This window comes from Kogia breviceps, chromosome 3, assembly GCF_026419965.1.
Source record: "Kogia breviceps isolate mKogBre1 chromosome 3, mKogBre1 haplotype 1, whole genome shotgun sequence".
Lineage (NCBI taxonomy): Eukaryota > Metazoa > Chordata > Mammalia > Artiodactyla > Physeteridae > Kogia > Kogia breviceps.
This window is the reverse complement of record NC_081312.1, coordinates 110,109,464-110,121,832: the sequence shown is the minus strand read 5'-3', so window position 1 is coordinate 110,121,832 and position 12,369 is coordinate 110,109,464. Positions and strand designations below refer to the sequence as shown.

Sequence of the window (12,369 nt, the reverse complement as noted above, 5' to 3'; positions counted from 1 at the left end):
TTCCTTCCCTGCCAGCTACAGACTCAGTAGAAATTCCTTAAATAAACACTTCTTTTGCATTGTTGTACACTTCCTCATGTGTGCCCTCTGTGATGCTAATCACTTCAGAGTGTGTGACAGGCAGACTTCCCAGATGGGTAAATGGGCTTATAGTGAAAATGTTCACCTACCTTTGCCCAGCCAACAGGAAGTAGACTTGAGATTTGGGCATGTTTGAGTGCAAAGTGCCTTCTCTTAATCACTTTAGTTTTACTTGATTTGATTTGATGAATACCCCACCAGAATGTGAGCTACTTAAAGGTACAAATGATATCCTCCTCATCTCTGGGTCCATAGCACCCAGCAAGGTTCTTGGCCTGTAGTAGATACTCAATGAAGGCTTGAGGCAGAGGGAGGGAGGAGGAGAAGGGATCAGAAGGAGGTGGTCCTGCTTTATTCTCATAGATCACCATGTTACCAAACTCAGGTTCGGATGCTTGCCACTCAAAAGCCAATAATTGAGAGGCAAGTGTTGGTAGAAAGGAAAGTTAATCAGAAAAGCCAGCAATCTGGGGAGAAGGTGGACTCATGTTCTGAGACCAACTCCAAAGATTCTGCTCAGTCATGACAATTTTTAAAGGTTAAAAGGGGAAAAAAATCACAGTTAATCATTAAGTTAGGAGGTCAGATTCTTCATCATTTTTCCGCTGTGTGCAGAGCTGCTGACTTCTCCTGATTTTCCTGTGGAAGCTGTCTTGCCCACGTGGTCCGCCTGCAAATTTGCTAAGGGAGAAGCTGGGCGCAAAGAGTCAGGCATTCTTTTTTCACTGTTGTGGCCTCTCCCGTTGCGGAGCACAGGCTCCGGACGCACAGGCTCAGCGGCCATGGCTCACGGGCCCAGCCGCTCTGCGGCATGTGGGATCTTCCCGGACCGGGGCACGAACCCGTGTCTCCTGCATTGGCAGGCGGATTCTTAACCACCGCGCCACCAGGGAAGCCCCGAGTCAGTCATTCTTTAACTACTTAATTCTTCATTCTTACTCCATTTAATCCAGGAAAGTAATCAACAGATTAGGCAAGGCATTGTATACCTTCAATAGAGCAAAATCAGGAGTTAGGTTAAATGTTACCTAGTGATCTCATTTTTATAATTAAGGCCTGAGGAAAACAGAAATGGGCAAACAGGAAAGGAGCAAAAGAGCTGCTTCCACTTGTCAGACATCATTCCATTTCTAAGGGATTAGGGATGAAGGTCTGTCTTCTGTAACTTCTTCATGCTGACATAGGGTGCTGTATTCTTAGAGTGGAGGATGTCGAGACACGGGTCTGTACAATCTCTTTTTTTTTTTTTTTTTTTTGCGGTACGCGGGCCTCTCACTGTTGTGGCCTCTCCCGTTGCGGGGCACAGGCTCCGGACGCGCAGGCTCAGCGGCCACGGCTCGCGGGCCCAGCCGCTCCGCGGCACGTGGGATCCTCCCAGACCGGGGCACGAACCCGCGTCCCCTGCATCGGCAGGCGGACTCTCAACCACTGCGCCACCAGGGAAGCCCTGTACAATCTCTTTACTGACAATTTTAGTTGCCTGCTTACATATATGGGCAGAACAAGCTATAATATTTTGATGCCCACAAAGATGTAGATTATTATGAGCAATAATGTTAATCCCATTCTCTTAAGGCCAGTTCTTGGAATTGTGATAGCCATAGATTTAGTACTGCTCAAGATGAGCAGCTTATGTCATGGCTACAGTCTGGTCATCATGCAGTTAGCTTGTTCCCTCTGGTGGCAGTTATAGTATCTCTACAACAACTCAGAAATGTGCATCAGAAACTGAAGGATTCTGTGACTCTATTTTCCTGATCAGTAACTGCTTGAGCCTGCTCTTTTGTGACTCAGGGTGGCCTGGCAGATGTACGTTTTTTCTACAAACAAAAGGCAGGGCACGCAGAGGAGCCTTTGTTCTTGGTGCGGCAGGGGGGTGGCCTGCAGGGTTCTGCTGGGTTCCAACCACATGGATTCAGCAAATGGAAACCTAGGTACCAGCGAAGTCTGTTGTAGGAGGGGAGATGGATGCAGTGTTGGATACTCATTTTTAGGCCATTAAAAGGAATGGATTAGGATTTTCTAAATAAATCTTGTTAACAGAAGTGCTAAGATTCCCTCAGCCTAATTTTAGTTGCAGAAATGCCTGCAAAGGAAGCCTCCACCATCCAGGGCTTATATAAGCTTCTCAAAATAATTTTCTGTCCTCCCTGACCTGAGAACAACTTACCTGTGAGTTTTTGTCTCCTAAACTTGCTGAACCAGAAGCAAATGCAGGTGTCCTGTGGCTTTCACAGCTGCAGTTAAATATTTAAATTTGGCTTGGAGATTGCATTTCTTTCTCAGGGTTAGTAAATTTTTTCATTTCCTGTGTTGAGGAAATCTAGTCAATTACCTAATTGCAGAATAATGAGCAGTGTTTCCACTTTCGAATATGTATTCTTGTCATTTTAATGCGATAAATACCAACAAATTTCCACAAGCAGCAAGAAACGTTATTGTTTATCTCTTATTGAAATTTATTTGAGCTGCTTGAGTTATACACCTAAAGGTTTTATTTTGTTGTTATTTGTTGTTACCACTGCTGTTCGTATATTCTCAGGAGATTTTAAAAGGACAGTCACCTATACATAAATGCTTGGCCCCCTGAATGCCTCATAATCAAGAATGCCTGTTCCCAGCTGCCTCAGACTTCCTGCCTGCCCCTCATCTCTCCCTGCCCCATCCTCTGCTACCTCAGCCCACTGGCTCCCAACCACGGGACCCTGGGCTGGGCTGGTGTCTTACCCAGAAACTGTGCTGTCTGACTTTTGCATGAAATGGAATTTTGTAATCTGGCATAAAACCTAGCAACCCTTGTGTCATGTTTTTTCAATGAGAAAATATGACACAAATTTTAAACAAATGACTTACAAGCATATGGAACCCCACCTACTAGTATTTGCTGTCCCTTTGTGAAGGCACTGTAAAGACTTCAGGGACAGGCCTAACTGGACTTCAGAATTTCATGCTGTTTGATTTGATACACACACGTAAAGAGAGGGAGAGAGTGGAGAGGGCCCTGAGTTCATTTAATTATCAAAGAGCTTTACCATCCCTAAGAGAAGCCCCAGGAATAAATGGCCCTTTAATTGAATGCTTTTGTTTGTGAGATTCTTTTTAAGAAAGGTTCTTTGTTTTGAATACAATTCCTGAATATTTCTTCATGCTGATTCCAAGTTCATCCTAAACCTTTTATAATACAGAGAGAGAGAAAGAGAGAGAGAGAGAGAGAGGTGTTCCAGGCATTTTATCTTACCTAGTGATTTTGATGAACTATCTTAGTTCAAACTAATTCTAACTGAATAACACGTTTTTGCATAATACCCCAGAAAGTCCCAGTTGTCGGTGGCCTGGAGAATTCTGGATGAAGATACACTTGCATTTTCCCTCTCACTGCCTGACCTCTCTCCAGTGAATCCCATCTCCTAGGAAATCAACACTTTTACTCAGGGCCTCCCACGTACCCGGTGCCAGCCCCATTCCATGGTTGGATCTGCACCTAAACCAGAAGCCGGGTGTTCTCAGGGTGCCCAGGGCTGTTGACACATCTGCTAACACAGTGGGTGTGAGTCAGTATTCGTGCACATACAACCAGTATATCAATTAATTAATTTATAGGAGGGTGTTTTATAAATGCTTGAAGTACTACAAATCTCAACCCTCACCCAAAGCACAGTCTTCTAAAATCAAATGATATCAGATTATAACCAAAGGAGCTTTGTGAGCTAGATTCTGCAGCAGGTGTGAAGAATGTGAGGGTGGTGTGCGGAGTGGAGGTTATGGGGGTCCCACCTGCAAAAGAGGAGATTCTGCTTCTCTGGGACACAGGGCCCTGTTACTGCAGCCCCACTGGCAGCTGCTGTTTCTGTAAACCCTGATCTCTGGGCTGGTACCTGCTCTTTCTTCTGCCAACATACTCTGTCTAGATTTGCTGATATGGCTGGATGTGCCACAGCCAAGAATCAGTACATGGAGACCACTGTCTCTTCGTTGTGTGTGCGAATCTAAGTAAGCCCCTGGCACCAGAGAGGGGCCTGCTGGTCCCCAGCACCCACTGCTCTCAATGCCCACTACCCACTCCTGCCCGCTCCTCCCAGACCTCCACTTCCCCCATGCCTCTCCTCCATACTCCCTGCTCCTCCCCACTGTCTCTACTGGAGCTGCAGTCTCCCTGCAAAGGGTGGAGGTGGGGAAGGAGGGGACAAGCACGAGCTCCTCTCAACCTGGTGTCCCTTTCAACATGCCGTGGACCTGCAGACTCCTCCCTGTACCCAGGTGGATCACGCCACAGAGCAGAAAAGATGAAAGGGACACAGTAAGCTCAACAAAGGCCCAGGAATGGAGATCCTCACCATCGCCATCAAACCAGTGCTGCCTGCTTCTAATCCCTAGGACGCTTGGAGCCCCCGAAAGCCCTTTCTTTGAGAAATGCCACTTCAGGGTCTCTGCTGTGTCCCCTTTCTTTCCCTCTCGAGTCTCCCTCAGCTGCACCATGTTTGGGGGTGACGCCCAAGGAAGACGGCAAGGAAGGCTCAAGATGGCCCTATGGGGCCACCCCCTTCTTTGCCTCTTCCTCCCCTTGTGCTATCCTGGGGCCCACTAGCACTGGGTGGTGTGGTGGTTGATTCTGTGAGCAGCACCCCGTCTGTCCCATCTTGGTGTCTAGTGCCCTAGCACGAGCTCCAGCAGCACAGGGCCTCTGCCTGGCTGTTATTTGAGAGGCTCCACCCCTCGCAGCCCTGTCTCATCTCTCTGCTGATTTTCATACCAGCAGGTTTCCATGCAGATGGCACCTGAGTCCACCTCCAGTGCTAAGGTCAAAGACCAAAAAGCTTACTTCCCCACCTCTACCTTATGTTCCCTGAGGAGTCCAGGATTCCTGCTTTCCACCCCTAGTCCACTGCCATATAGATCTCGGTGGATTCCTGGAAATTTTACAGTCTCAAGGTCTCTTCTTTTTCTGAGGACTTACTCAAATCCAACCCTGGCATACTCTCCAATCCATACAGTTTGCATCTCTTCATGGCTGTGTTCCTTGGTCCCCGCCACATCACTCCAAACCTGTAAACCAGCAATTTGTCTGGGATTCCTTGGAGGAAACAGACCTTCACAAGGCATCTGTCTATAGAGTAGCTGTCCTCAGTGTCTGCAAGGATGAGGGGCTTTGGTGGTGCCACATTTCTTATTACTCCCCTTCAAAAATACGTCACTGTACGTGGCTGCATCCTCCACTCTCAGGGGCATCTTTGCAGACCTCGCCCACCAGACTGGTTTATTTGGCTGCATAAAACCTCGCCCTAGAGCTGTGAGGCTGAGACCTGCTCCCGGAGGGAGGCAGCCTCAACTTCAGACCCCACATCCCCCAGTTACTTGTGTTTAATGGGATAGGGGGTGGGGAGGCAAATTGTTTGAGCTCTCTAAATTTTTCTTTCTTCATTAATTGGGGATGGTAATGAGAACAGCAGTAATCTCTGCCTTGTATTTAAATAAGATGATTATAGCATGAGGCCTGGCACTTGCTGCCAGCCCACATTAGCTGCTGTTGGTAGTGTGTGCGATGCTTCTCACTACCCCTCCCAGGATTCAGCACCGTGGCCCCCCAGTGGCACAGTCTCCCATTAGCTGCCCCCCAACTGCACAAGAGAACAGAGGGGGCTTGTTCCTATAGAGTCACCTTTCCTTCATCTGCCTTTTCTTTCTCTGTGGGAGAATGAAGTGGGATACTGACTAGTGTCCCACTGATTTCATGATGCCCTTGCTTTCCAAGGCACAGCCCATGCAGCAGATTTGGGTTTAAGTAATACTACTTTTTCTCTCTCTGTTACCTAAGCTCTCCCCTACCACAGTCCACTCAAGTCACTCAGCAAACACCCAAGACCAAAACTGAGAGGTGCTGCTGATGCTGTGGAGAGCAGCAGAATCCAAAATTAGACCCTGATCCTGAGCTGCAGACTGTGAATGACAACTGGGTTCCCAGGGCCAACTGACACACGGCAGTACCTCCACCCTCATGGCAGCCCATGTGAATGCCAGCTGGAAGGGAGATGGGAGAGCAGTGCTAGACTTCACAACTCGGGCGTAGGATGAGAGCTTAGAAACCAGGAGAGAAAGATGAAACTCTTCTATTTCAATAAGAATGCAATTTGGAGGGTTATATTTAAATTGAAAATCCTTTAGCTGCTCCTGCTAATTTATCTCCATCTTGTTATGCCACCAAAACTTTGCATGTTTCTGTTAAAATGCATCACCTACATTAACTTGTTAATGGTAATGCAGGGGGGCATGATTTCGAACTTTACAGGCCATTTGCATCCCAAGGGTCTACATCAAGCCTACTATCTGTGGCTTCCTAACCAGCACTCCTTTTCTCTGTCCTCCCTCATCACCAATCAACAAGCTGTCCCACTCATTGAGGCCTTTGCTCATCATACGTCTTACCCATTGAACTCACCATTGCAAAACTGATCTTCCTCACCTACAGCTTTGTGTTTAAAACACAGTCTTATTACTCTTCAGGTATGGCAAGGCCAACAGATCAGGAGACAGCAGCCAATGAAAAGAGAGCTTGTCACCCACAGACCCCAAGAGAAGGGGGCATGCCATGCCATGGTGGAGGGGATGCCTGGGGAAGCACTAGGGCAGGTCACAGAGAGTGAGCCTTTATTGTAGCTTCCATGGAAAGAATGGGCATGGCCAGGCTGGGTAAGCAGGCTTAGGATTGGCTAGTTTGAATAATTAAAGTAGGCCCTGGGACCTAGTCTATCCTTAGTTGCCTAGTACCTGAACGTGGAATGAGGTACTGGCCTGGAGTGTGAGAACATAATAAAGAAGGCATTTAGGGGTATGAGCTCTGGGGTGGTTGGTTTGCATATGAAAAGTACAATCCAGCGCTTGGCAGAGTTGTTTGCTCTCTCTAGGAACTAGAGGGAGGGAAGGCAGTCCCTCCAGGGCCCAGAGATTAAAGCATGAGAAATCAGAAAATAAATGACATGTTCAATACACACGGTTATGTCACTTGCTACTTGGAAACCTTCAGTATTCATTGGCTTTGGAGCTGGTGTTTGAGTGTTTCCACTTTATGGTCACTGCCACAGGGTACTGCCTTGCCCACAACTCTTTACTTTCCTCCTCTTGCACACCAAGTTCCAGCAAAACTGCACTCCTTGGGGTTCCTTGTCAATTCAGTAAAAACAATGGTCTTTGTATGACTTTTCATGCCCCTACCTTGTGTCTAGCTGACCAAGGCCTATCTTCAATACCACCTGCTTTGTGAGAATCTTTAATTGGTGGTGGGGTTTTTTTGTGTGTAGGGGGTTTCACACAGTTAATACCAGGCACAGACCTCTGCCATGTAGGTGACTAGGAAAAAATTCCCGTTTCTTCTCATCCACTCAAATGCTGCCTCTCCTTCAAGTTGCAGGTAAAATGTCAATAGACTCCCCAGACCATTTGCATATTTTGCTTCCCTCTCTCTGATTTTTTATGGGCCCTATAGCTTAAAACTTCTTTTGTTTGTAGTTGTTTAGTACGTATTGGTTTTGTCACTTCCTTGTCTGTGACAGCACCTGGAGAGGAGCACAAGTGTACTTTGTCATTTTGGAGGCTCCTGTGCCCCAGCACTCTTGCAATCAGTAACAGATGGGTGTTATTGGGTTAGCAAGCTCTGAGAACTGCCCTGTGAGGCAGCAAGAAGAGTCTGCCTGTCTGGGATGGATTCTTTAGCTGACTTGTCATCCCGCCTCTCACTGCATGAAAAGCAAGGGTGTTGCAGACATGCTCTGCTGGTGTGTGAGCTCAGGCGCTCCTGCCTGTAACAGCAGTGATTTCTCCTTCCCTGGTTGGAGAGTTTACCACCTCACCTTTGGATTTTCAGCTTGTATCCTTCCACGACAGGGTTTAGGATGTCCAGTGACTATGACCAGATTTTTAGACCTGATCGTTCTAGACTTGAACAGTGATTGCCAAAAAGAATAGAAATTTAAAAATAGAATTTCCATGCTCAGCCTCTGATTTGTCTTTTTTCCCACTTTCTTACTGCACTAACTTCTCTGCAAAACAAAAACATGGGGTCATCTGCCTGTTTTGCTCTTATTTCATTGGCAAGCCTGTGGGGCTGAATTGCCCCTGACCCTCTCTTCCCATATCCGGTTTTAGTCCCATTTTCTCTAGATGTCATCCTCTAGAGGTGATGAATGTCCCAGTTCATGTAGAAATGGCTGTGTAGTGTAAAATGGTAACCTAGAAGGAAAGGAAAATGTGATGCATGAGGTATAGAGACCCCCCCCCACAGGCCATGGCGTCTCCAACTGGTGTTTCTATTCCAGAGGTTTTCTATTTACAGCTGTGTGGAGGGCAGAAAGAGAGGAGGAGTCTAGCTGCAGACAATTCGTAGCCAGGCCTGGCCTGTCGTGGGCGGCTCAGGCCTAGGTTTGCCTGGTGGGAGGAGGAGGACCTAGGCCAGCGCACGGGTTCTCTGCTAGCACCCTGATTTTATGACGACTTTTTGGGGGCCTTTATTTTTAGGTTATCTCTTAAATGCCAATTTGTGTAGTCTGCTTCTTACCTAAATAAAACAAAGAACTTATAGACATGATGTACACCTATTAAAACTGGTATTTGTGTTTTACAAGAAAGCAACCACTGCTTCCTAACTCTATCTGAAAATAACATCCATTTCTCCTGGATTCCAACCTGAATTGGGCCAGTTGTGGAGGAAACAGACCTGTGGCTGAGCACAAACTCATTTTTTTCTTTTCTTTTTTTTTTCCCCAGGATTACACCTTGACCATGTATTTTCAACAATACTGGAGAGATAAAAGGCTCGCCTATTCTGGGATCCCTCTCAACCTCACACTGGACAATCGAGTGGCTGACCAGCTCTGGGTGCCTGACACATATTTCTTAAATGACAAAAAGTCATTTGTGCATGGAGTGACAGTGAAGAACCGCATGATCCGCCTCCACCCAGACGGGACGGTGCTCTATGGGCTCAGGTCTGTCTGCCCTGTGGGCTGGGCTCATGGTTGCATGGTGCACTGGCCTTGAGTTTTCACTGGAGGTGATTACAGTAAGTGAGGCCGTGTCCTCAAATTAAGTTAAGAGATACCCATGGAACACTTGGAGCTCTGCAGAAAAAAAAATCTTATAAATCTAAGATTTGGGGCATTACTGTTACTATACATAGACATCAAACAAGTGAAAAACAGCCTCCTCGTATTGAGTTGATATAATTGGGCTGCTGTATCTAAGAACACAGATTCTCTTGGGGTGGATTTCCCATATCATAGCCACAAAGGCCTGTAATTAATATCACCCTGGTACTTCAGAGGCTTTCAGTGAAGTTTCCCAAAGCCATTTGCAGAGTTGAAAAAAATGTCTAATTATGCCGACATATAGTATAGTCTCCATGGAGCTTTATAAGGTGGTGCTGCCAATATTTATGGGAATGAGTAAATGTGAGGCTTCCTGGTGAGAATCATCTCTCACCAGGTCTCATAATGAAGGCACATGAATTGGGAAACCAGACTGCTGTCTGGAACCCTAAGGAGGCCCTGGGCTTCCCTGGTTACACTGGAAACCACTAGGCCTTCCCATGATGCTCCACCACTGCTGGTGGTTAGTGATTTTGACTTTCACTGAACGGCAGCCTTAGCAATCTTTGTCTCTTGTGTTGATTTAGCACTGGTTTTTGTTTTGTTTTGTTTTGTTTTAGAGTAAGTATGTCTGTGTCTTTCTTGATCTCCTGGCCTGAAAGTGCCCAGAGGCCTCCCAGGAGGGGCTCACAGTCTGGAGTGGGGCACAGGTGGATATCTTAGAGAAAAGGTTTATCTCAAAATGTTGTGAATCTTTAACTGAGACTCCTACAATTCTAAAGAGTAATCATAACAATGTAAGCTTAAATACACACCACTGTAACTTTTAATGCTTCAGGGAGAGTAAAGGGAATTATTTAACATTGCCTTAAGTGGAAAATGTTAAGTGACTTCCTCAAAACAGCAGCATATAGAATGAGAGTTGGAATTTTAGCAAAAATCAGACTTTTTTAACTGTAAGAGAAAAAAAGTGCCACGTGTCAACTAAGCCATGGTGTTACTCTGAAAAAAGTCTAGATGATGTTTCCTTGGGATGTTTTCAGCATTTTGTATTTTTTCCTGGAAGTGAGATGTGGTTGAAAAGATCTGGAGTTCTGAGAAGTACAAAAATAGGTTGTTCAAAAGATTATCCAGGGCTTCCCTGGTGGTGCAATGGTTGAGGGTCCACCTGCCGATGCAGGGGACATGGGTTCGTGCCCCGGTCCGGGAGGATCCCACATGCCACAGAGCGGCTGGGCCCGTGAGCCATGGCTGCTGAGCCTGCGCATCCGGAGCCTGTGCTCCGCAATGGGAGAGGCCACAACAGTGAGAGGCCCGCGTACCACAAAAAAAAAAAGATTATCCAGAGACCATGTGAGCATAAAATGAGGAGTCAGGTCCTTCATTTACCTACCCACCCCAAAAAAAGTGAATAGAAATGTGTGTATGTTTGTGTGTGTGTGTGTGTGTGTGCATGCACATAGTGGGGGCGAAGGAAAAGGAAGCAAATAGCAATAAAAACTAGGCTAGGCCTTCTTGGCTTTTTATTTTATTTTATTTATTTATTTTTTTGTGTGTGTGATACGCGGGCCTCTCACTGTTGTGGCCTCTCCCATTGCGGAGCACAGGCTCCGGACGCGCAGGCTCAGCGGCCATGGCTCACGGGCCCAGCCGCTCCGCGGCATGTGGGATCTTCCCAGACCGGGGCACGAACCCGTGTCCCCTGCATCGGCAGGCGGATTCTCGACCACTGCGCCACCAGGGAAGCCCCTTCTTGGCTTTTTAAACAAAACTTGCTATTTGGGTTCTTTCCCTTTTTAGCTTTGCATTCTTTATTTTCTCACCAGAGTTAGAGTATGTTAGTTTGTCTAAGACAAAGAGCTTTCATTCTGTTAGGATAGCATCTGAGTCCGCTTGGGCCACCGTAGCAAAAACCCACAGCAGACACTTATTTCTCATACTCTGGAGGCTGAGAGTCCAAGATCAAGGTGCCGGCAGACTTACTGTCCAGGGAGGGTCTGTGCCCTCATTCATGGCAGGTGCCTTCTCACTGTGTCTTCACATGGTGGAAGCTCTGTGGTGTCTCTTTTACTAGAACACTAATTAATCCCATTCATGGGGTTTCACCCTCATGAGCTAAGCCCTCACCTCCCAACACCACCACATTTGGGTTCAAATATTCAAATATGAATTGGGGGAAGGACTTAAACATTTGGACCATAGCAGACAAAATGATACAATGTGAATGAAAGAACTAAAATAAATTTCCAAACTCCACTTGAAAGTGTTGGATTTCACACCATAAAACAGGCAAGAATAAGAGAAACCAAGAGATTAAAACTGTATCATTTTAACTTAGCTAATACTCTGACTGTAAATTTTAATATAAAAGTTAAATAATAATGTAATAATAAGCTATGGAATACTTTTAATAATAACCTTTGTACAATAATCTAAAAAAGAATCTCTCTAACGAAATTTATATTCATTATACATCTTAGCCTCTTAAATCAGTAAATGAATTTCTAAATCAGTAGCTGTTTTTATTCAAATGTTGTCTCAATATACCCCTTAGATCTTTATTTAGAACTTTTTTTTCTTTTTTCTTTTTTTTTTTTTTTTTTGGCTGCATGGTTCTTAGTTGTGGCATGCAGGATCTTTCATTGCGGCACAGGCTTCTGTCTAGTTGTGGAGTGCGGGTTTTCACTCTCTAGTTGTGGCGTGAGGGCTCCATGGCATGTGGGCTCTGTAGTTGTGGTGTGCAGCCTCCAGAGCGCGTGGGCTCTGTAGTTTGTGGCATGCGGGTTCTCAAGTTGAGGCACTCAGGTTCAGTAGTTGTAGTGTGTGTGCTTAATTGCCCCACAGTGTGTGGGATCTTAGTTCCCTGACCAGGGATCGTACCCACGTCCCCTGCATTGGAAGGCGGATTCTTTACCACTGGACCACCAGGGAAGTCCCAAGAACCTCATATTTTTTAAACAATTCTTCCATCTGGACTTGGACAAGCTGTCAGAAAGGAAATCTAAATAGCAGACCATATTCCACATGTGCTTATCAGCTACACTGTGCCATCTGAATTCCTTTTGACATTAGCTATTCTAGAAATTTCTGCCTTCAGATTTAAAAAAACCCACACATAGCTATAGAGATTAATTTGAATTTGAAGTAATTTGAATTTTTGGACAAAAAGCACATTAGTGCTTCAAAATACTGGTAATTTTATTAAATTCATATA

At 45.8% G+C, this 12,369-nt stretch overlaps 1 protein-coding gene across 2 annotated transcripts in view; it reads left to right on the top strand.

Annotated features, from left to right (window-relative positions):
• Window positions 1-12,369, top strand: part of GABRB3 (gamma-aminobutyric acid type A receptor subunit beta3) — a 236,037-nt gene that overhangs the window by 154,283 nt on the left and 69,385 nt on the right. For both annotated transcript variants that reach the window (XM_059056933.2, XM_059056932.2), the window contains exon 4: window positions 8,836-9,056. In XM_059056933.2, coding sequence (XP_058912916.1) covers window positions 8,836-9,056 — 221 coding nt within the window. The remainder of the gene's footprint in view (window positions 1-8,835; window positions 9,057-12,369) is intronic.